We start from the raw sequence: 21990 nt of genomic DNA, 5'->3' as shown, positions 1-21990 counted from the left end.
AGGGGGTTAACAGCTTGGCAAAATGAAACTCTGGCAAGTTCTCCAGAGAAAAGGCCACCAGCCCCGTCTCTGGGAAGCTGTGGAGTGGGGAGAGTACTACTGCCATGGGAGGGAAAACAAAAATAGAAGGCTTAAGAGCAAAATCACATGACAAAAAACACAGGGCAGGAAAGTAATTATTGTTTTTCTGGGGCTTTTTGGCCATGCCACATGTGGGATCTTAGTTCCCCAACCAGGGCTCCAACTCTCACCCCCTGCACTGGAAGCACAGAGTCTTAACCACTGGACATCCAGGAAAGTCCCAGAAAAGTAATTACTGTTGATTGGAACCTAAGAAACTAAAATAAGGGGTGGCGTGGAGGTGCATTCACAATGCACACTTTTCTGGCACTGCTTTGCTTCTTACTGGTTGTTTTGCCTTTACTTATCTCTCTTTTCTCCCAATCTGCTTTTCTCATCACATTTGTTACCTTGGGGGTGAGATGACTTCAGCCCCCAACCCCACTGGGGTGTGACCCAGTCTTCTTCAGTTTCACAGTCTAAGTTTTCCTGTCTTTTTCCACCTTATTTAATGTTGCTTATCTCTGAAACAGCTCTGTGTTATCTCCTGGAGTGGGAAAGCTGGCTGCTTCAGCCCATTTTAAGGACTTTCTATGAGAAGACTGTTTTTACAAAGGTTACACTGGGGAAGCCGAATGGAGAAGGACTCCCAGTGAGACTGGGAGCGGTTCCAATAGTATTTGTTGAGTTGACGGAACTGGTATTTTCACTACGTGATATTTTCCCGTACCTGGTATGCTTTAGCGTGAGAGCCATGCCTAGATAGTCTTAAGCCTGGGCAGAAAGTTTTTCCTAGGCCTCTCATTCCTGTGTCTCAGTTACTAGCATCTCCCCTGGGGCACCATGGAGGATGAAGTTGGAGCTGGTCCACCCTCAAATTGGTACTGTTCTGGATTTTATCTTCCTGCCCTGAACAGTGAGATGAACATACTTTTAATCATCATTTTTTATGTCCTCACTAGAAAGCAGACAGGGTTGTTCCAGAATGGATTTCCTGTGTCATAGAAATCACAGAAGCATAAAAGGAAAAACCAGATGTGCACAGAGAGCCTGCCTGGGCTTACACATTCTTTCATACCCAGAGTTATAGGGCTTTATGGTCTGTCTTCCCAAAGTCAGCTCATTTTTTCCCCTTGTGAATATGCACTGTTTCTTGTATTCCCAGTTTCAGAGCTAGGAAGAAGTAAGCAAGGATCTGGGTGTTTATGCACTGGGGTGTGTCTGTGAGTATCCTTACACATGTGGGAGCTTGTTTGTTAAAAAGTATGGCTGTGCAGATGTAAGCAGCTACTCCAGGGACACCCTTAAGCTTTGAACAGCCTACTCGCAACCTGTCAATCCTATCTCTTCAATGAAATGCAAAGCCCACCTTCTCCTGGAAAGCCTTACAGATTGGGTAGATCAGAGAGAAGATGCCAGTTGCCTCAGGCATAACTGCAACCGACTTTCTCTTTATTATTATTAAAAAAATTTTTTTCTATTTGGCTGCGTTGGGTCTTCGTTGCTGCACGCGGGCTTTCTCTAGTTACGGTGAGTGGGGGCCACTCTTCTTTGCGGTACACAGGCTTCTCATCCCGGTGGCTTCTCTTGTTGAGGAGCTTGGGCTCTAGGCGCACGGGCTTCAGTAGTTGTAGCACGTGGGCTCAGTAGTTGTGGTGCACGGGCTTAGTTGCTCCGTATGGGGGATCTTCCCAGACCAGGGATCGAACCCATGTCCCCTGCATTGGCAGGAGGATTGTTAACCACTGCGCCACCAGGGAAGTCCCTGATTTTCTCTTTTGAGTTCCTGAGTCTTGTGCCTTTTAGAATGAAAAGCTTAAACTAGGTGTTGGGTCTGTTTTGGTCACTAGGACACGTTGTACTTTTTCTAAATCAAAAGAAAAGGATAAAGTCTGCTACAAATGCAAAATTTGCAGTATTATCCTTTTCATTTGAAACGCATAGCCTGGTTTGAGGTTGTGATATGGAAGCTGTGTTTCAAACTGTGTATCACTGAGGTAATAGATGTCCCTGGTCTAAGTGGATGAGAAGCAGAGTGGCAGGCGATTGGGCTGCTGGTATCCTGATGCCCTAACGTAGGAGAGCTAAATTCTGGAGGGACTAGTTGGGATTAAAGCAGTGGATAGGAACCTGTTCAGGGATAACTTTTTGGTAGTCTAACCAGATCCTTGATTCGTGATTCTTTCTTTCTTCTTTTAAAATATTTATTCATTTGGTTGCACCAGGTCTTAGTTGCGGCTCTCAGGCTCCTTAGTTGCAGCTCATGGGCTCCTTGGTTGTGGCATGCAAATCTTAGTTGCAGCATGCATGTGGGATCTAGTTCCCTGACCAGGGATCAAACCCGGGCCCCCTGGATTGCGAGCGTGCAGTTCTATCCACTGAGCCACCAGGGAAGTCCCTCGTGATTATTTCTTGAATGTTTACCATATGCTAGACACTGTTCTAGAAGCTGGGGATAGACAGTAAACAAAACTACAGTCTCTACTATCCTTGAACGTATAGTTGAGTGGGTGGAAACAGGCTGTCAGGTGGTGATAAATGCTAAGAAGGGAAATAAAGCTGGGCCAAGGGATGGTTGGGTGGTGCTATCCAGATAGGTTAGTGAGGGAATGTCTTTCTCATAAGAGTGCTTTTGAGCAGGGACCTGAGTCAAGTGACGGAGCTGGCCATGTGGATATCTGGAGGAAGATCATTCCAGCCCAAAGGGACAGCCTTAAAAAGACTGAATTGGAAGTGGGTCTGAGGAAGAGCAAGGGGGCCAGTGTGGCTGGCACTGGGGGACCCAGGGAAGAGTGGTGGGTGGTGGGACCAGAGAGTTGACTGGGGGGCCTTGCAGTGAGGGAGGTGGGAAGCAGTTGAAGGTTTTGAACAGAATGGTAATGTGATCTGACTTAGGTTTTAAAAGGATCACTCTGGCCACTACGCTGTTGAGCAGAGTGTAAGGAGGCAACAGAAAAAGGAGGGAGAGCCGGTAGAAGTCTATTGTGGAAATCCAGCTCAGAGAGATGGTGGTCCGCCTAGTGATGGAGGGCTGGAAATGGAGGGATGTCACTGATTCTGGATATATTTCCTAGATGGAATCAACAGGATTTTCTGGTGGATTCGATGTGTAGTAAAAGAAAAAGAAAGGAGTTAAGGATTAAAGAAAGGACTCCAAGGTTTTTCTTGTTTCTTTGTTTCCTGAGCAACTAGAAAAATGGAATTGCCATTTACCGAGATGGGGAGAAGCCGATTTGGGAGGGAAATCAAACTCTGGTTTTGGACGTGGACATTTGAGATCCAATCTGATATCCAAGTGGAGGTGTTAGGTAGATCATTGGTGTTCAAGAAGCCAGGTTAGGTATAAAGTGAGGCTCTGGTGGAACCTGAAAACTCGGTTCATTCCATAGGCTGCGTCCCGTTCTAAATAAGTGGTTAGAAAGTCTTCACCAGCCCTGACATCTTCTCAGCATGAGGCACGCTTCCAACTAGGGATTGCCTGGACCGTGGATGGAAAAGCTCTAGTCACTCCCCAGGTTCCAACCAGCAATTCATTACTCACCAGTGTTTATCAAGTGCCTACCCCACGCCCAGCACTCTGCCAAATGTTGGGTATTCCATGGAGACAAGACACACTCCTTGTCCTCCTAGGATGTTCAGTGTTGTGGGAAATTAGGACAAGGGAAGGGAGATTTCGGTCCAATGCACTGGGCTGGGGAGTGAGTATAGGTCCTACTGGATGCGAGAGGAAGTGCTATCTAAGCTGACTCTGAAGGATAGCTAGATAAAGACATGAGAGGGGGGCGGAGGGTGCTCGGGGCGGAGAGAAGAGCATGGGTCAAGCAACGAAAATGTCTGTTCAGGCAAAGGACAGAAGTTCAGTTTAGCATGTATGGAGTGCAGAGTGAAGGGGCTGGAGGCGGAGAGCTGCAAGTAGTGGCTGGAGAACTAATTAAGAGCCCCACCATGAAGGATCTTAATGAGCAATGCTGGGACTTTATTATAAAAGCTACAGGAAGCCTTGGAGGAGTTTGAAGCAGAGGAAAGAGGCTGGTGTAAAGCATGGATTGGAGGGAGGCAAGCCTGGAAAGTGTTACATCAGGGGATGGGAGATTGTGGCAACTTCAGACTCACAGTGCCCTGAAAATCTCCTCTAAATGTGTCCATATAACATGAGACGAGGCCTGGGTCTGCTTTGCTGAACCCCAGCTTAATGGGAGATGCTCTCTGAGAAGCTAATGACTTTGATGGAAAGGAGGTACCAGATGCCTACATTTTAATAGGGGGCCAAGGTAAGGGGCAGTTCTAGGATGGGACAGCCTCCAGGGAGGGTGAGCTCTACTCTGGGGGGTGGGGCTGGAGCCAAGATTGGAAACCAACCAGTTAGAGTTTTCTAAGCACCTCCTGCTTTATGTCCTGTGTGCTGCGCAGTATGTGTTTAGGACAGGGCCTGGAGTCCCTGTGGAGGTTCTGAGCGCTGGGTGTGTGTTTGGGAATGGATGCTTGTGAGGGAAAGTTCTCAGTCTGTGTTAATGTGCAAAACTGTGGAATGCATACTGACAAGTACATACCTGCAGTCAAAGGGGATATTCATTCAATATATGCTGTAAGAGAGCACGTGCCTTTTGATGGCCTGTCTCAGACAGAACAAGCTCTGGGTTCTGTTCAAATTTAGAGACTCTTTTGGTTCACGCTGCACACAGCAGGCACTCACATAGTTGTCAAACGAAGGATTGTTTCCATTTTATTAAAGTTTGATCGTTTTAGGAAATATACAGGTTGGGTTACAAGTTTGAACTGGATGTTTTAAGAAAAATAAACTCGCAGCCAGGCACCAACATCCATTTACAGAGTCTAGCAGTTTAAATCCTGGAATGGAATTATATACTAGCTGGAGTCCTATCTCATGTCAAAAGCTTTTGCTATTTCATTTCATTCAACAAACATTTACAGAACACCTCAGCCAGGCGGCACTGGGTGTTGTTGCTGGAACTCATTTCCCTCGCCTCTGTGCCACCTTAGTCTGGGTGCTGCAATTAAAGCTTAATTATATGCTATCTTGTATTGTTCCTTAATTGTTGCATGTGCATTCATCTACTTCCACCTCGGCTGGATATTCCTTGGGGGCAGGGACTATGTTATAAACTTCAGGATAGGTGAGGGACTTAGCAGAGAGCTGAATCTGCAGAAGTGAGTAAACACCCACTGTTTGAGGAAAAAGGGAAACAGAACCAAAAGCTATTTGTGACTTGTAGTAATACATAATATATCATAAGATACCTTAATAATTAGGGCACATACATCGGTTGTTAATTAGGTAAAATATTCCTTTAATAATAAAATGTAAAATTCGAATCTGCATTTTCATGTTAAGGGCAGGCTTTGCATATTAATATAATTGCTGTGGTCCCCCAAATGCTTTCATTCTTGTGCTCTCGAATGCAAAACAAGAATGTTTCCTTGAGGATGAGAATTAAAAGGTAGAACCAGTCTTTGGTGAATTATTCGATGGCAGAATTAGCCTATAGCAGGATTTCTCAACGATGTCACTATTGACAATTCAGACCAGGTAATTCTTTGTTGTATGGGGCTGTCTTCTGCATTGCCGGACGTTTAGCAGCATCATTGGCCTATACCTATTAGATGCTAGGAGCACCACTACCCCCAGTTGTGACAATCAAAAATGTCTCCAGACATTGCCAAATGTCTCCTGGGGGCAAAATCATCCCCAGTTGAGAACTAATGTCCTATAGGAATTTTTTTTTTTTTTTTTTAGATTTTTTTCTTTTGTAACAAATGGTGGACGGTGGGGGAAGGGAAATAATATCGTGTTTATTTGGTGTGAGCTAGGCACTATACCTATGTTTTTTATTTCATCTTACAGATAAAGATGCTGAGGTTCAGAGAGATAAAAGAACCTGCTGAAGATCACAAAACTAGTTCAGCAGTAAAATCAGGATTGCAAACCAGGCTTGTCTGACTGCAAAGCCTTTAGTCCTTTCCTACACACTCCCCACTGCCTCTCTGCAAGAAAAACAGCATACCTCAAATTGAAGGTGAACTGACTGCAAACTCAACAAGTATGTCCAAAAATATTTTAAAACTTCTGGGGGGAGGGGATTTATTTCTTTTATCCATTAAACTTATTTGAATATGACTCTATATGCTCACACATATCGGTACTGGGGCTTCTCACTACCGTGTGGCTCTGGTCTTATCTCTGAAAAACACAGAGCAACACAATGGCTCAGCTTCAATTCTCCTTGTTACAAATTATACAAAAGCCAGAGCCTAACGGTGCCAAAAGCAACTGGTATTGTTTACATAAGGGCTGAAGACTAATAGTTAACTTTCTCTCACGTTAATTCCAGAAACAGCAAATAACGCCTCACTTTACAACTACAAACGAGTGAGATCGAGTAAAATGTCATAAAATGGAGAAGACATTAAAGCAAAGGAAGATGGAAAGGTTGGTTCCAGCGTTCCCTCCCTCTTGCCTTTCGCTCACGCGCGGCGGGTCGGGGCGGCGCGGCCTGGGTCTCGATCGCCCCCGCCAAGCGCCCGTCGGAGGAGCCCGGAGCCCGCTGGCGGCATTTCCCGCCTTGGGGCGAGCTCGGCCTCTCTCGGAGAAGCCTGTCCCGGAGCCCGGCCTGGAAAAACAACAGCAAGAAACTTTGGCTCGGTGGCCGGTTCAGTGAAAACAGGCTAAGACTCAAGTTTGGTTCGGGGCTGCAGCCGCCGGGTCCGATTTGGGGGTGGGGGCGGGGGCGTCACCACTCGGTCAGGTTCAAGTGCGCATGTGCGCGAGGAGTCGCTCGGGCACTTATTGAGCGCCCACTGTCTACGAGCGGCCGGGGGTGTGTACGCCGGGCGCGCGCTGGGGGGGTGTTGGGGCGGGGGTCGCGGGCGCGCGTGGCCGGCGAGGCGCGCGCAGGCGGCGTGCGCGCGCGGCGCCGGGGGAGGGGGGCGGGGGACGGAGGGCGGTGGGGGGGCAACGGAGGGAGGGCGGCGAGGGGGTGTGTCCCCCGCCTCGCCCCGGCGCTCGCTGGCTGGCGCGCGCCTCCGCTCCCTTCCCGGGCGGGGAATCCGGGCCGGGTTGTGGCCGCGGCCGCGTACGTGAGCGCAGTGTCCCGGAGAGGGAGGGCAGGCCGGCCAGGTGGGCGCGAACGGAGCCTCGGCGGGCGGGCGGGCGGCCGGAGCGGAGCCGGGCGGTGGGCCGCGCCGGGCGGGGGCCGCGGCAGCCGCAGCCCCGAGCCGAGCCGAGCTGTCCGAGCGGGAGCTGCCCGGCCCGCGCCACCGCTCGTGGCGGGGCGAGGTGAGCTGCGCGGGGACCTCGCGGCGCTGCAGCCCGGGGACGGGGGCGGCCCGGGAACTTCCCACGCTCCGCACGCCCGTGGGGGCCGGGCCGGCGACAGGAGGGCCCGGGAGGCGGGCGCCGCCGGGGCAGCGGCCGGTAGGGGCGCGGGGGCGCTGCGGCAGTGGCCGCGCCGGCCGGGAGAGGGTGGCCGCCCGCCCTCCCGTGCGCCGCCTTGTTTATCTCGCCCGCCGCCGGCGCTCGCCGAGGAATCCCCTCCCCAACTTTGAGCGCTGGCCGGGAGTCGCCTCTCCGCCGGAGGGTGACCTGCCCCCTCCCTGACCCTTTCCGGCCGGGCCGCCGGCCCAGTTCTCCCGGCGCCCCGCGCGTTCCTGCCCGCTCCGCCGAGCGGCCGGACGGGCGAGTGCCGCGCTCCGGGACGCGCGGCGCGACACACCCTCCACCTCGGGGACTGGCCCCCACCCTCCCGGTCCCCTTCTGCCCTTCTGTCCACCCCCGCTTGCTTCTGCGCGTCTTCACCCTGCCTCTCCTCGGCGGCGGCCCCTGACCCTCCTCAGTACTGGCACTGTGGGCATGTGCGGTGCCCGGGTGGGGGCCTGGACTGGGAGTTTGTCATGTGCAATCTCAAAGGCAGCATTTTCTTTTCTGCCTGGGAATTCAGGGCTCAGCGCCTTCACTTTGGGACGGACGCAGTAACCTGAAGAAGCCCACCTGCCAGGCGGCGAGGGGTCCCGCTGCCTCCTTGATTGCAGGCAGCCTGGGCCAATGCTCGGTGGCTTTGGAGCGCTTCTCGCAGGCCGGCGTTCTCATGCCAGGCGGCCAGGTGCAGGGGTTACCTACAGGCCATCGGTCCGTTCTTTACACCCCCTTTTCTAGAAAAGTGTATTTGGTGCATTTTGCCTGGAAATGAGTGATCAACAGGTATTGAAGGCCTTTTCGACATCCTCCTAAGATGTTGTGTAAACAGAGGTTCTGGGTCTCAGGGAACTTGAAACACCGGGAAACATAGCAATTAAGTTCAACTCCACAGGTACCTCTGGGGGGCTGCTGCGTTCTCAGCACCATACCAGGTTCTCTGGGAGATAAAAGACACTCAAGAAATCTAAGGCCTCAGAAAGCCTACTGACCAGGTAGAAGTGATTTGAGAGCTCAAGTTAAAATGTGCACAGACTGCGTAAGTGATTGCAAATGCTGCGGGACAGGGGGACTGTCAAAGGCAAGGTCAGGGTTGGGGAATGGACTTAGAATCCTAAGTTAGGAAATAAGTTATGCACGTGAAGGATAACCGGCAAAGGCCAAAGGCACGGGAGGAAGAAGTAACCGGTGTGAGAGGTCAGAAAGGGACTATGGAGGAGAAGAGGTTCAAACAGTTATCTCAGTGAGGAGGATGCAAAAGATACAGGAGATGATTCCCTCCAGGGTTTATAACCTCGGGGGGCGGGGGGACAGAAAGACTTGAGCACGGGAAATAAGACCTCAAGATAGGGCACAATGACCTGGCAAACTGCGAGGTGTAGAATGGGTGCTGTTGGCGTTCAGAGAAGGAATACGGTAGGAATCACCAAAACTATTTCTGGAGTGTGAGACCTTTGAGATGGGCCATGAGGTGCAAATGAACATGACTTTTCCTGAGAGACAAGGAGGTGGCCTTGGCCAGACCAGGGGATGTTTCCTGAACAGTAGGAGATAAAGATAGAGAGGAACAATGGTTGAGGTTGTGAACATCCTAGAAAGCCAGACTGGGGGATTGCATTTTACCTTGTGTGTACTGGGGAGATAGTAAAGGTTTCTGAGCCAGAGACTGATGTAACGAAAGGGTATTTGGGAAGATTTTTAAAAGTAATGTTAGGAGACAAATCAGTTAGTAGGCTGTTACAGTTGTGGAGTGTCCAGGGCTTGGACTGGGATAACTGGAAATGGAAGACAGGGTGGATTTTAGAAGCATTACTGTTGAAATAATCTGTTGACAGGGGCAGGGTGAAGGAAGGAGATGAATGGAAATTAATTCTTTGTGGAAATTGATTACACGCCAGGGCCTTGGAGCTGCTGTAGTTGGTAACTTGAGAAATCGGAAATGTGTGTTTTGGAGAGAAGTAATTGACACTCAGGCTGCAGGGAAGTTTCTTGTGTTTGCCAAGACGTCGAAACATAGGTGTCCTGCTAGCAGCTGTGGCTCTGAGGTTGGTGGGAAACCAGGGTGTGTAGGGTGGAAAAGGCTGCCAAAGCCGGGGAGGGAAGGCACTCCGAGGAGTGTCTTCTTGGTCATGGGGTGGGGGGCAGTAGAGGATGCTGGTGAGGGGGACTGGGGGTCTGAGTTGGAAGGCTCTGTTCTGTCTTGCCATTCAGAAGATACCACCTGGTCCTGAACATGAATTTGGTAAAGCAACTCGGAGGAAATGAGGCTCCAAGGAGGATGGGCCACTTCTTCCGCTAACCAGGAGGGTGGGATTGGAGGTTGGAGGGAAGTAGAATAGAATTCACTAAGCACATACATTGCGGGGCTTTGAAATGACGTTGAATTTTGCTCTCCACCGAGACCTTCAGTCTAGTGCTGTTGTCCCCTTGTAGATGTGCATGGAGGAAGCAACAAGATGAGGGGGCAGCAAGATGGTCTAAAAGAGGAAGGAGATTTTGGGCCTAGGGATAGTGCCTTTCCCAGGGCCAGGTCCCTCCTAACCAGAGAGAGCCCTTGCCAGTTCCCAGGAAGCCAGCGACCAGCCCGCAGAGTGGGAGCTGGGGTTTCTCCTGAGCTCTGAATTCTGCTTTCCTGTTGCAAGGGTGACTTAGGGTGATTTGCTGAACAAATTCCCTAAGCCTCAACTTGCAGCATCCGAGGGCTGGTGAATTTGAAGGGTGATTGCAAAAAGTTGCAGAATGAGCGAGAACGTAATTGCAGTTACTTAGCCTCCCTGTTTCTCTGAGATGCAGGATCAGTGAACTGGCAGGGGAAGCTGACTCGTGTGGGGAGAGGTAGCAGTCAGATATTTTTTTCTTTTTAGAGAATATATGACTGTCAAAAAAAAAACGTTGCGTGAAGCACTGGTGGAGCTAATCTACTCGTTAGAGAGCACTGTTTTCTACACTGTTTCGACCATGACCTACATTGGGAAATAAAATTTACATCATGACCTAGTATACTCAATCATGTATGTAAAAATCTAATTTAAGTCCATGAGTACTACCTCTTTTGCTTGGTGCAGTCTCCTCTGGTACTTTTATTTTCTATTCCATTATTTTTCGTTTAAAAATGCTTATTGTTTCCCACTAAGTCGATGTAACCAGTCTGTAATGGATCGTAACTCACAGTTGGAAAAACAGCTACAGAGCATTTTCATATCTAGGAAGCACTTAGGAAGCTGCACCTGGGCAGAGCTACCCTTAGTCGTGCTGGAGGTGGAAGGAAGCATGAGGAAGGGATTGAGGGATAGGAGAGATAGGATCCACCTGTGATTAAGGAGCAAGGCGAGATGACGAAAGGCCAAGGTGAAAAATAAGTAGCCGTAGGGCTCAGGAGAAGGAGCGATGCTTGTTTGGCTTGGAAAAACTTTCTGGAATAGGGAAGGAAGTCTGGGAAGAACCCTTTGGGGTGTCTCATGGTGCCACACAGGTGGGGTGTGTATCACGGGCCACAGCTTGGAGTTAGGGGTGTACGTAGTGTGTGGAAGAGTGAAGAACAGAGGTCCTTGGGAGAGGAGGGAGCCGTCAGGCTGGAAAGGTCGGTTAGGATCAAAGGGCAGTGGAAGGGTTGTAAACGGGAGGCCCAAAGAATGTGTTCAAACCTTCAGATGAGTTGTCATTGGGACCACGCAAAGGTCTTTAAAAATTAGGAGCAATCCAGAAAACCTCTGGAGTTGGGACTCTGGTAAAGAGTCAGAGCAGGCAGGTCTGTGCAGCTGAGTGGCGGCTGCCCGCTGTGGGCGGGAGATGGCCCGGGGCCCCCAGGCGTCCCAGTTCCCGTTCTCTCTGTTGCCTCAGTCCAGTCGAAGTCAATTCCCTGCTCAGCCCTGCAGGCCTTTGGGTTTGTGACCTGAGTTTTCAAGAGACTCGAAGGCCAAATAGGGACTTTGGGATCGCGTCCCTGGCTCTGGGTGGCCACCGCAGGGATTCGGGTAGGAGTGTGACATGGAATCTTAGAGCCTTGTGTGCAAATGATTTGTTTTGGGCAGGTGGGCAGGTGAGGAGCACTTTCTGAGTTGCTGCCGGCTGGCACTGTGAAATATTTTTCTGATGACTGGAATGGTACTAATTAGAGACGGCTTTGGGCTGTATTCTCTATGGTGAAGCCAATTTCTAGCGACCCCAAGATCTCTCAGGCCTTGTCATTTTCCACTTCAGGCTGACCTGGTTAGCTGGTGGCTCCTGGCACGTATCCTCTGAGAACGATGTCGGGGTAATAACTTGGTGAGATGTGAGTCATGGCTGCCAAGTGCCGCAAGACATTAGATTCTCAGGAGCTTTGGTTCTGTGAGTCAGTAATAAAGGAACGGCAAGGAGAGGGGCTGTGTCACTTCTTATTTCCTTCTTCCTAGGATGGGCCCGGGGGTAGGCTTCCAGGATCCAGAGATTGAGAAGCCAGGATTCGTAGTGACCACGGAATAATTGGTTCAAGGTGTGAATGCAAATGACTCCTGGAGAACGAGGCTGATTTGGGACCAGCTGAAATGAATAAGTTCAGATCTCTGTGGTCTTGAGACAGCTTGGTTTACCCTGGGGGTCCATAACTACCTGTGATTCAGAGCCCTTCCCTGGGGGAGCCACAGGTGACAGGGACTGAATAAGAGCCACCCTGCTTTATACAGGTACGCAGTCTGATTATTTTAAAATACAGGTTTGGGGGAAAAAACGTAGAAACTGAAATGCTTTTTGCTTAATTGCTTGAAGAAGTGTGCCCTTAGGATGCAGGGATAATCAGAAGTCAGCCAGATCGTATCAAATTGAACCCATTTCCTGTTTTATATGATGGTTACTGGGTCAGAGAAATGGTGCAGCAGCTATAGTACCCTTTGTCTTTAGTAAAGTACTTAACAATTTCTGAAGATATGAAGGTCCATATTAAATAAGTGGTAGAATGTGGGCTGAATGGTGTTATTAATTTAATTTGATAGTCATGTGCAAAAACTGTTAATTAGTGGCACCGAGTCAGCCTGGAAAGGGGTTTGAAAATGAGTGCCAGAGGGTTCTATTCTTGGCCTTGAGCTGTTCAACATTTATTCCAGTGTCGTGGATCAAGATACAGAAGGTATGTTTGTTGATGGCGTAGAGGTGGGAGGAATTGCTTATTTAGTAGATAAACCAAGGTTCAGAGACATCCAGAATGAGGGCCCAAATTTAAAAAAGAAATTCAGTAAGGGATAAATGTAAAGTCTGATTTCGTTTTTAAAATTTGAATTGTAATGTTCATACATTCTGGTAGGATAATTCCGCTTCTGGAGACCGCATCCAAAATGTAGATGATGCTTTGTGCACAGGGATTATTTAGAGGGTTTTTTTTTTCTTAAACTATAATGGAAAATTGGAAACAACCTAAATATCCAGTGGTGTGACTGGACTGGAAGTAATCCGAAAGTGATTCCACTAATATTCCGTAATGGTGGAATATTATGGCCATTAAAAATAATGTTTAGGAATAATTTTAAAATAACATGGACAGATGTTTCTGCTAAAAGTTAAGGTGCATCTACAATATGATTTCAAATCTTAAAGAAACAAAGTGCATAGAAAATGACTGGAAGGAAATACACTAAAAATTCTAATACCAAAATACTAATATTGGTTACTTCTAAATGGATGAGTTGAGTGACTTTCTTTTTATACATTTTAAATTTACTATTTGTATTTCTTATAGTGTGTATGTATATCACAGTGGAAAAAACACTACCATATATGTAAGTATATTTTTTAAAATATACTTTATTTTTTAGACCAGTTTTATGTTCACAGCAAAACTGAGAGGAAGGTGCAGAGAGTTCCCACGTACCCCCTGCCCCCCTCACATGCACATCCCCCCACCATCAACATCCCTCACCTGATGGTACATTTGTTGTAATTAATGAACCTATACTGACGCGACATAATCACCCAAAGTCCATAGGTGACGTTAGGGTTCACTCTTGGTGCTGTACATTCTGAGTTTGGACAAATGTACCCACCATTATAGTATCATATAGAGTACTTTCACGGCCCTAAAATCCTCTGTGCTCTGCCTATTCATCCCTCCCTCCCCACAACCTTTGGTAACCAGTAATCCTTTTACTGCCTCCACAGTTTTGCTTTTTCTAGAATGTTATACAGTTGGAATCATACAGTATATAGTCTTTGCAGATTGGCTTCTGTCACTCGGTAATGTGCATCTAATCTTCCTCCATGTCTTTTCGTGGCTTGATAGCTCATTTCTTTTTAGCACTGAATAATATTCCATTATCTGGATGTCCCACAGTGTAGTTATCCATTCACCTACTGAAGGACATCCTGGTTGCTTCCAAGTTTTGGCAGTCATTATGAATGAAGCTGCTATAGACACCCGTATGCAGGTGTTTGTGTGGACATAAATTTGCAACTCCTTTGGATAAATCCCAAGGAGGGCAGTTGCTGGGTCATATGGTAAGAGTGTGTTTAGTTTTGTAAGAAAGCACCAAACTGTCTTCCAAAGTGCCTGCACCATTTTGCATTCCCACCAGCAAAGAATGAGAGTTCCTGTTGCTCTATATCCTCACCAGCATTTGGTGTTGTCAGTTATCTGGATTTTGGCCATTCTCTTAAGTGTGTAGTGGTATCTCATTTTAATTTGCATTTCCCTAATGATTTGTGATGACATCTTATGTGCTGTTTTTGTTATCTGTATGTCTTCTTTGGTGAGGTATCTGTTAAGGTCTTTGGCTCCCTTTTTAAAATTGAGTTGTTTGTTTTCTTATCGTTGAGTTTTAAGAGTTCTTTGTATATTATGGATAACAGTCCTTTATCAGATGTGTCTTTTGCAAATATTTTCTCCCAGCCTGTGGTTTGTCTCTTCATTCTCTTGAACACTGCTATTTTAAAAACACTTTATCATTCAAGGACAGGATGGGTAAAGCTAGATGATTCATTTAGTGACTAATCTTGAGTATTTACCTGCGTGTGTCAAGCACTGACGAGGTACTGGAGTCAAAAAAAGAAGACTCAGTCCCTGACCTGAAGTTGATGATCTGATTGAAAGGGGGAGACTGACAGGTAAACAGACAAGCACAGTGTAACCCTGGTGGTCCTCCAGGTGCTGAGGAGGGGGCAGATCATGTGGGAAAAAAGTTTTTTTGTTTTTTTTTTTTCGGTACACGGGCCTCTCACTGTTGTGGCCTCTCCCGTTGCGGAGCACAGGCTCCGGACGCGCAGGCTCAGCGGCCATGGCTCACGGGCCCAGCCGCTCCGCGGCATGTGGGATCTTCCCGGACCAGGGCACGAACCTGTGTCCCCTGCATCGGCAGGCGGACTCTCAACCACTGCGCCACCAGGGAAGCCCGGGAAAAAAGTTTTGAGATTGTTCTGTTCATGAGTTAAATGTGAGCCCTGAGTGGGATGAGGCTTTTTAGAAATTGAATCCCATTCATAACTGGATCAGAAATTCATCAGTCCAATCACAGGGTCTAGTTTTAATGACCTCTGCTGGTCATGTGACATTCGGAACACTGGGGAGCCATGATTTAAAAGAAACATGAACAAACAAGGCTTCACCCACAGGAAGGAGACTAGGATGCTGTGGGATCAGGAATGGCCGGAGTACATTCATGGGGTGGGTACACAGTAGCACTTTTCAGATATTTTCGTGGTTATGAGGTATAGGAAAGAGTCGACTTGTTCATTTCTGCTCTGGTGTTAGAGTATGACCGATGGATGGAACAATTGCTTTATCCTCTCTAGCTTCAGATTCTTCTTCTGTAGAATGATTGCATTACATGATTCCTTATCCACTGAATGATTACACGAAGGTGATGAGCTTTAAGGTTCCTTTTAACCCTAAAGACTGGGCGAGCAGATTTCAGTTCTATCAGAAAAGGAATTTTCTTGCTGGCAGGCCTGACCAACAGTGGAAATGTCTGCCCATGGAGTAGTGAGCTCCCCATCATTGAAGGTATTCAGGTTGGGCTGAATGCTGTGGATTCGGGGTGCTGTAGAAGAGAACAGGAATTAGGCTGGCCTCCGGAGTCCTTTCTAATTCTTGGGTTATTGTGTGACTTGTCAAAGCTGAAAGATAATGTGGAATATGGAATATGCCTCTAGTGTGTCGTACTGGGGTCAAATCATCATTTTAAGCTGTTTAAAAAAATATTAATAAGTGGGTCCTAACATTTTCAAGAAATCTCCTGGGGTTATTTTAGAAAGGAGGAAGAGAACTATTCCAAGGTGGGTCAGGACTCAGTCTGTGGCCCCAGGGCTGCTGAAAATGGAATTTTGTCTTTAGGAAAAGCAAGAAGGTGGGTGTAGGGTGGAAAATGGCAAATAACAATAAATAAAACAGATCGACATATGGAAGACTAATATGTTTATTGGCCTGTTGTATTCAGTATAATGAATGAATCAAAATGGGGACCTTTAACTGACTCCTGGGTCCTCTGCTTGGCTGTGGAGGATCTGGGAGTGTCCTTGACCATCTCCTCCTTCATTTTCTCCACTGCAGATTTATGTCACCAGGTGCAGCACGTTAAAAACCATCCCAACATCAGGGACGAGTCTGAACCTTGTGATTGCTCTGTAGGCTTAGTGAGAGAGGGAACAAGAGACAGATTTAAAGAAACTTTTGTGTGGGATTTTCCAGGAACGCATATGTTTAGTTGCTATCCGACAGTAAATTTGTGGTTTGAATGAAAATTTTTTTTGTTTTTGCACTTTTATTATTTGTAGCTTACACGTGGACGTTTAATTTTGCCTAAATTTTACTTAAATGTATGGTTTATTTAGAATCCACCCTGATCATTTAAAAATTTTAGATTTTCTTCCTGATATTTTTGGATTACTTCTTTTGCTGCTGGGGACACTGCAAGGGCTAAGTCACTTAGCAAACATTTCTTGGAGAAACTTCACAAGGAGAACAGAGGTTTATCTCATCTTTTGGAGAAGAACACAAGATTTCTGTCGCCAAGTGATTCATGCCTACATTTTGGCAATTGAAAAAAGTCAGTATTGGGCAAGAAAGTGCTCTCTTCATGTGGAGTAATTTCAGGGTGCACACCTAGGGGGCGTCAGTTTTCGATGTATGTAAAAAATGTAGGCAGAACTTGGTAATTGGAACTAAAGTTGGAAGTCTTTGTGCACTCGATAAAGGGCCCAGGCCGCCTTTATCTCAGTATCATTTGGACCTCACACAGTGTATATGGTACGTCATCTGTGCTTTGTCGCATTGCTGTGAATCGGCTCCCTGGGCCACAGAACAGTGGGTATGGGAAAAACTTAGGGTATCATACTTTTTTTTTTTAAGGCAAAATATGATAAGAAGTAACAGCTCTCAGCCTTTTTTGTCCTTTGAGTACTGGGAAGCCATAAAACTCTTTTAGTAAAAACAACCACACTCAATGGTTGTTTTTCAAAGTGCAGGGGGAATGAAAAACTCCCTGTCCTCTATTTTTCTTCTGCCGAAAACGAATTGCTCCTGGTGCGCCGTTCTTAAATTCCTGTGTCCTCTATCCATTTTAATCTTGTTATCTATTTTTATGGTGACTGTCGCCATGGTACTTGTGCTCTTTACATAGCACAACAGAGATTTCAGATGTCTGATACGACAGCTCAAAGTTCTGCTGCAGCTAGCAGAGAAACTGTACTGGGGTAGTTTTTTTTTTTTTTTTTTTTTAAATTGAGGTGTAATTTGCATACAGTGGAATGCTCAGATCTGAAATGTGCTGTTTGATCAGTTCTGACGAATGCATTTTGAGACAGAACATTTCCGTCACCTCCGAAGTGTTCCATGGGACCTTTTCCAGTGAATCTTCCCCCCGATTGGAAGGACCACAGCTCTGATGTCTATCACCCTAGGTTAGTTTTGCCCTACCCTAGGTCCTTAATATTAGAATTTTGTGTTTCTAAGGACTTTTCACGTAGTGTCTTGAAGAGGTGGAGGTGGAGGAGTGTCTGTGTTGAAAAGTCAGCATTCTGTGTGGTTAGGTGGCCCTGGGGGAGTAAATGATATTTTGGAGCTTTTCTAATGTGGTGGTCAGAGTCTTCCTTCTCATTAGCCCACAGGATCTGAATTTATGTTAGAAATCCTGATTCCCGGATGGAAGAGTCGGAGGCACAGCCGGCTAGGCCTGGTGTGGATTACGTGTGGTTGGGCGAGGGCTGCCATTATTGGCAAGTCCGCATGTGCGCGTGCGTGTGCATGTGCGTGCGTGCGTGTGTGTGTGTGGTGTTGGAGAGCTGGAATGCTCAACTAGAAGAACTGAAATCGCTCCTAGGACATCCCTTTGAATTACCCAGAAGTCCCCTGACAGGCCTTTCTCTTTTTTCTTGCCTCTTCCTTGAACTAGTGTATAAATTGAACGGTCCACAGAGTCACAGAGTTGGGCTTCTAATATTGAAACAAGATCTGTGTTGCAGAGCCCACTGCTTTGCACTGCTGAGCGCTCAGCCTCCCAGGAAGCGTGTGTGAGATTGGAGTAGAAATTGCCCCCAAACACGTGACTGAAATGTACGGAGCAGGGTCAGTTTCTTGCTTTTTAAAAAAAATTACATGGTGAAGTGCAATTTGCATTACACAAGTACTACTTGAACACATTCTCTGTAGGGGAAAAAAAAAATGCAAACCTTCCAGAGCAAACAAAATCTTCCTTGACAACCACTCCTAATCCCAGCCCTTCCCCAGAGGTTAACCACTGTTAGGAGTTTGTTGGTATTCTCCAAATGCTTAACATACTTGCATTTATACCTAAAGAACTTAAAAGAAGCTAAGTGCACTGGGAGTACTAAGTAGTGTGCTGGCCCCTTCCACCCCACGACATCTCAGGGATGGCTTCCTGTCAATATGTATAGGTCTTATTGATTTTGTTTAACTCCTGCATAGCCTTCCTTAGAATCAGAAGGCTAAACTGTCGGTTGATTTAGCCTAATTGATGGCCATTTAAGTTATTTCCAAATCCTCTGCTGTTACAAACGCTGTTACAATAAACATGGCCGTACATGCCTCTTTGCCACACACGTCAGTGTTTCTCTAGGGGAGATCCTGAGAAAGGGGACTTGCTAGGGAACAGGGTACATTAATTTTAAATCTTAATGAAGACCCATTACAAGGTCAGTTCCAAGCTTAGATTTAACGCAGGCCGGGCATACGTGAGGTGGGCTCAGACGCGAAGCAATTGTTTTCTAAGACAGGGCAGGCTTTAGGGTGTGCGAGTGTGTGGCCCCATGCTTCAACACGGTTTGGCTGGAAGGGTGGGTGTTGGGAAGGGCTCCGCTTAGCCCCACAGTCAATTCTGTCTGGCCCCCTGAGGACTTTGGCCTGCGTGTTGGAGAAGAATCCCTGGATGAATGAGCAGCGGTGGTGGACTCTGGATGGTAAATTCTAAACCCAGTTCGTTCCCTAGCTGGAGATCTCCAACGCATCTGTGATTCTTCTCCGTCCGTCCTTAGAATACGAAGTGTGGCCTCACACTAATTATACAGCACAGATCTATGAATGTCACTCTGGAGCGTGTTAAGTGCCTTAATAAACAAGTGCTGGGTGTTTGATGCAGGAGAAGCTCAGCGAGGCCTGAAGTTCTCTAAGGTCAGGGTCTGAAGCTGAGGCTCCGTCATTCTTCTGTTCAGTTCATCGGCAAGAGCCTGCACGTGTGTCGAGTACCGGCGGATTATTTAGAACGCTGGTGTTTCGGTTCTGCGGCTCCCCCTGCCCTGGGTTTCTGGTGAGTCGGTGCTGCCCTGTGTGCTGTGTAGGTCTGCACGGGTGCATGTGGATCCAGATCTGGGACAGCTGGAACCCGGGACTGAGCGTCAGATTTGGGGAGTTCTCGCAGAGGATGGTCACGCTCCGCCTCGGGGAGGCCGGCCAGTGGGCCTTGAGCCACCCTGGGCAGGGTACCAAGATGGAGATTTCAGCTGGAAGAAGAGGGCAGGGTTGGGACCTGTGTGCTGAGAGCAAGGTGAGGGGCCGGGTCACGTGGGCTCTGCTTTGGGCCACAGGGCAGAGCCGGCCGGCTGGGTGTTGAGCTCTCGAAGCAGGGAGCCCTGCGGTTGGTTCACTGTGGCCAGCTGGCCTCTGAATGGAATATGCTGGATTTCTCGGTTCCCCTGTCTTGCCGAAGTCAGTTCTGTTGAGATTTCAGTTCATCAGCGGCTCACCCGTGGTCAACTTCTTGATTCCCTTTAGAGTCAGTTGTGTTACTGGTTCGGGTGGAATATCCTTTTGCAACCTCAGTTTCCAGATGCCAGCGGGACAGTGGCTCCTAAGCTCTCCGAGTGGCCCACCGTGTCATTTACCTGTCTAGTGCTGGTCTGAAATCGGGGAACAGGGGAGGCAACACATCTGTTGAGATCCTTTCCCATGCTGGGCACTGTTCTCATTTTTCACGGCAAGGCAGGAAACTGAGGCTCCGAGGTGGTGGCTTGTTGCCGAAAGTCACACAGGTCAGGGTGATGGGCTGCCACGAGCCCTTTTCCTGGAGAGGCACCCTCGGCAGTGTGCCCGGGGTTAGCTTCTCTTGCACATTCTGTTTCCATTTTGAGGAGCCAGTTTTAGTTGCTCAGGTGTATCCAGACTTTTTTTCCCCCTCAGCCACAGCATTCCTGGGGGATGGGAAGCATTCCCGCTGGTACTGGGGGAGATGCTGCAATCCCAGGAGATCAGAGCAGTCTCCCGGGAGAAGGTGATAAGTGACAGCCTGAGGAGCCACTGCCATCCTGAAACAGAAAGCCTGTACAGTCAGCCGGGAAGTCAGAAGGGAGGGAGAAGTTGGATTAAAAGTTGATCTGTGGAAGCCTGTTATCGCCCTTCTGGCTAGACACGTCTGTTCCCTTGGCTGGTCAGCCATCCTGGTCTTGGAACGAATTCTGGCACCCAGCTCTTGTTTCAGGTTTTTAAATGTTATCAGCCACTAGAACGTTCTGTCATCCCAACAGCACGTGTTTCTTATCTTGTGACTTATAACTGCCAAGATTACACTTTGATTTCCCACTGGCTGGTTTGGCACCGGTGGCTCCCAGATGAGACTTGGATTCTGGAGGGGTATTTTGGGCACCTTGATCCCTTCCCACACCTGTTTCTCTCTTCTGGTTTGGTGTCTCTCGTTGGCCCATCCTGTCTGCGTGTGCATGGTTTCTCATCCATAATTTTGCATCTCCCACTCCTGGCCCGGCCCCCGGACCAGGTGGTTCCTTTCTCGGGCACCTGCAGCCCTGTGTGCTCTGATTATCCACCCCTGTAGAGGGCTGCTGCCTTTTTATTACCTATTGATTCCAGCCGGGAAAGTCACCAGGTGGCTCTCACCTTCCCTACGACTGCCGCACCCCCACCGTCTGTTTATTTAGCATAGTCGGGGAATGTGACTATTCATTCAAATGACTGTTGAGTTCCGTATAGTTTTTCTGCTTTAACCACTTGAGTGAAAAAATAGAGAGAGCCTGCATTTCTCTGCCTTCAAAGTGGGGAGAACATAAGGGGCCCTCTTCTTGTATCTCGGGGTTGGCACCTCAGGCATCACGATCACAGAACTTTTCTGGCGTGTCCACCACTCAGGACCTTACACTAATGGGTCCTGGACTGTTAGGCGTTTTAAATTCTCCCCTCTGTGTTTTATATTTTGGGGGGTGGTTCTTTTATTGCCAGCTTTCTCTTTTCATTATTGTAAGTGCCTCTAATAGATCCCTTCTTCCCAATGAAACTCACGCTTTCTTCCTCACAGCGTTCGTTGTGAGGATCAGACAAGGCCATGTGAAGGCACTGGGGCTGGGAACTGTGGAGCCCTTCCAGCCCGAGCCCCTGTCCTGCTGCTGGGTCTCCCCTTGAGGGGAAGAGAGAACGAGTCCAGGGAGGGGCCGGGAAAGCTGCAGACACCCCAGCTGGCTAGCTCGGGCAAATCAGTGGCCTTCTGGAGGACCCTCAGTTTTCTGAGCTGTAAAATTGGGATTAAATTGTCCCTCCCTGTTTCCTTGAGTTGCCAGGAGGTCAGAAAAAAAAAAAAGGAAGCCTCGAATGTGTGTATCAAAGTGACTGTAAACCCAAATGCCATTCAGGCATTCGTTGGCGGTTAACGTTCAGGTTGGAAGCTTACCCTGCAAACTGCTGCAGGGAACTGTCAGTTCTCGGAGGCTTGTTCTTGCGGAGATACTCAGCTCCTGGCTGGCTCCCTCCTTCCTGCTGGCTCTGGGTAAGATGCTGAGTCAGCAGTCATGCATCTCCGTGCCTCCTGCGTCTCACATAGTTTTGGTACAGCCAAATCAGGTTTAACCACAGTGCAGGCACCCACATGTATACACATGTGTGCGTGCCCCGTGCACGTACGAAAACAGTGCTGGATCATCTCTCCTCTCACATGGCACGTTCGTAGGCATGCTTTTACTTATCCCTGCTTCCTTATAAAGCGTTCTCTACCTGTTTTCAAGAAAACACTGCTATCTTAGAACTGACTCTGAAACACTGAAGCGCTACTAAGACGCTATGACTGTTCTTCATTTTTAGGCGAGCA

At 48.1% G+C, this 21990-nt stretch overlaps 1 protein-coding gene across 5 annotated transcripts in view; it reads left to right on the top strand.

Annotated features, from left to right (window-relative positions):
* The first annotated feature begins 6459 nt into the window (after window positions 1-6459).
* ZNF395 (zinc finger protein 395) overlaps window positions 6460-21990 on the top strand; it is a 36878-nt gene continuing 21347 nt past the window's right edge. Inside the window, exons 1-2 of one of the 5 annotated variants that reach the window (XM_060155763.1) lie at window positions 11910-12153; window positions 13200-13239. In XM_060155763.1, coding sequence (XP_060011746.1) covers window positions 13205-13239 — 35 coding nt within the window. In that variant the 5' untranslated portion in view covers window positions 11910-12153; window positions 13200-13204. Of the gene's footprint in view, window positions 6509-7138; window positions 7196-7267; window positions 7355-11909; window positions 12154-13199; window positions 13240-17274; window positions 17351-21990 lie in introns of those variants that run through there. The other 4 variants (XM_060155764.1, XM_060155767.1, XM_060155765.1 and 1 more) reach the window with 4 other exon arrangements.

This window comes from Lagenorhynchus albirostris, chromosome 7, assembly GCF_949774975.1.
Source record: "Lagenorhynchus albirostris chromosome 7, mLagAlb1.1, whole genome shotgun sequence".
Classification (NCBI taxonomy): domain Eukaryota; kingdom Metazoa; phylum Chordata; class Mammalia; order Artiodactyla; family Delphinidae; genus Lagenorhynchus; species Lagenorhynchus albirostris.
Note: the sequence above shows the minus strand (reverse complement) of the source record. Positions and strands in the feature narration are given on the sequence as shown.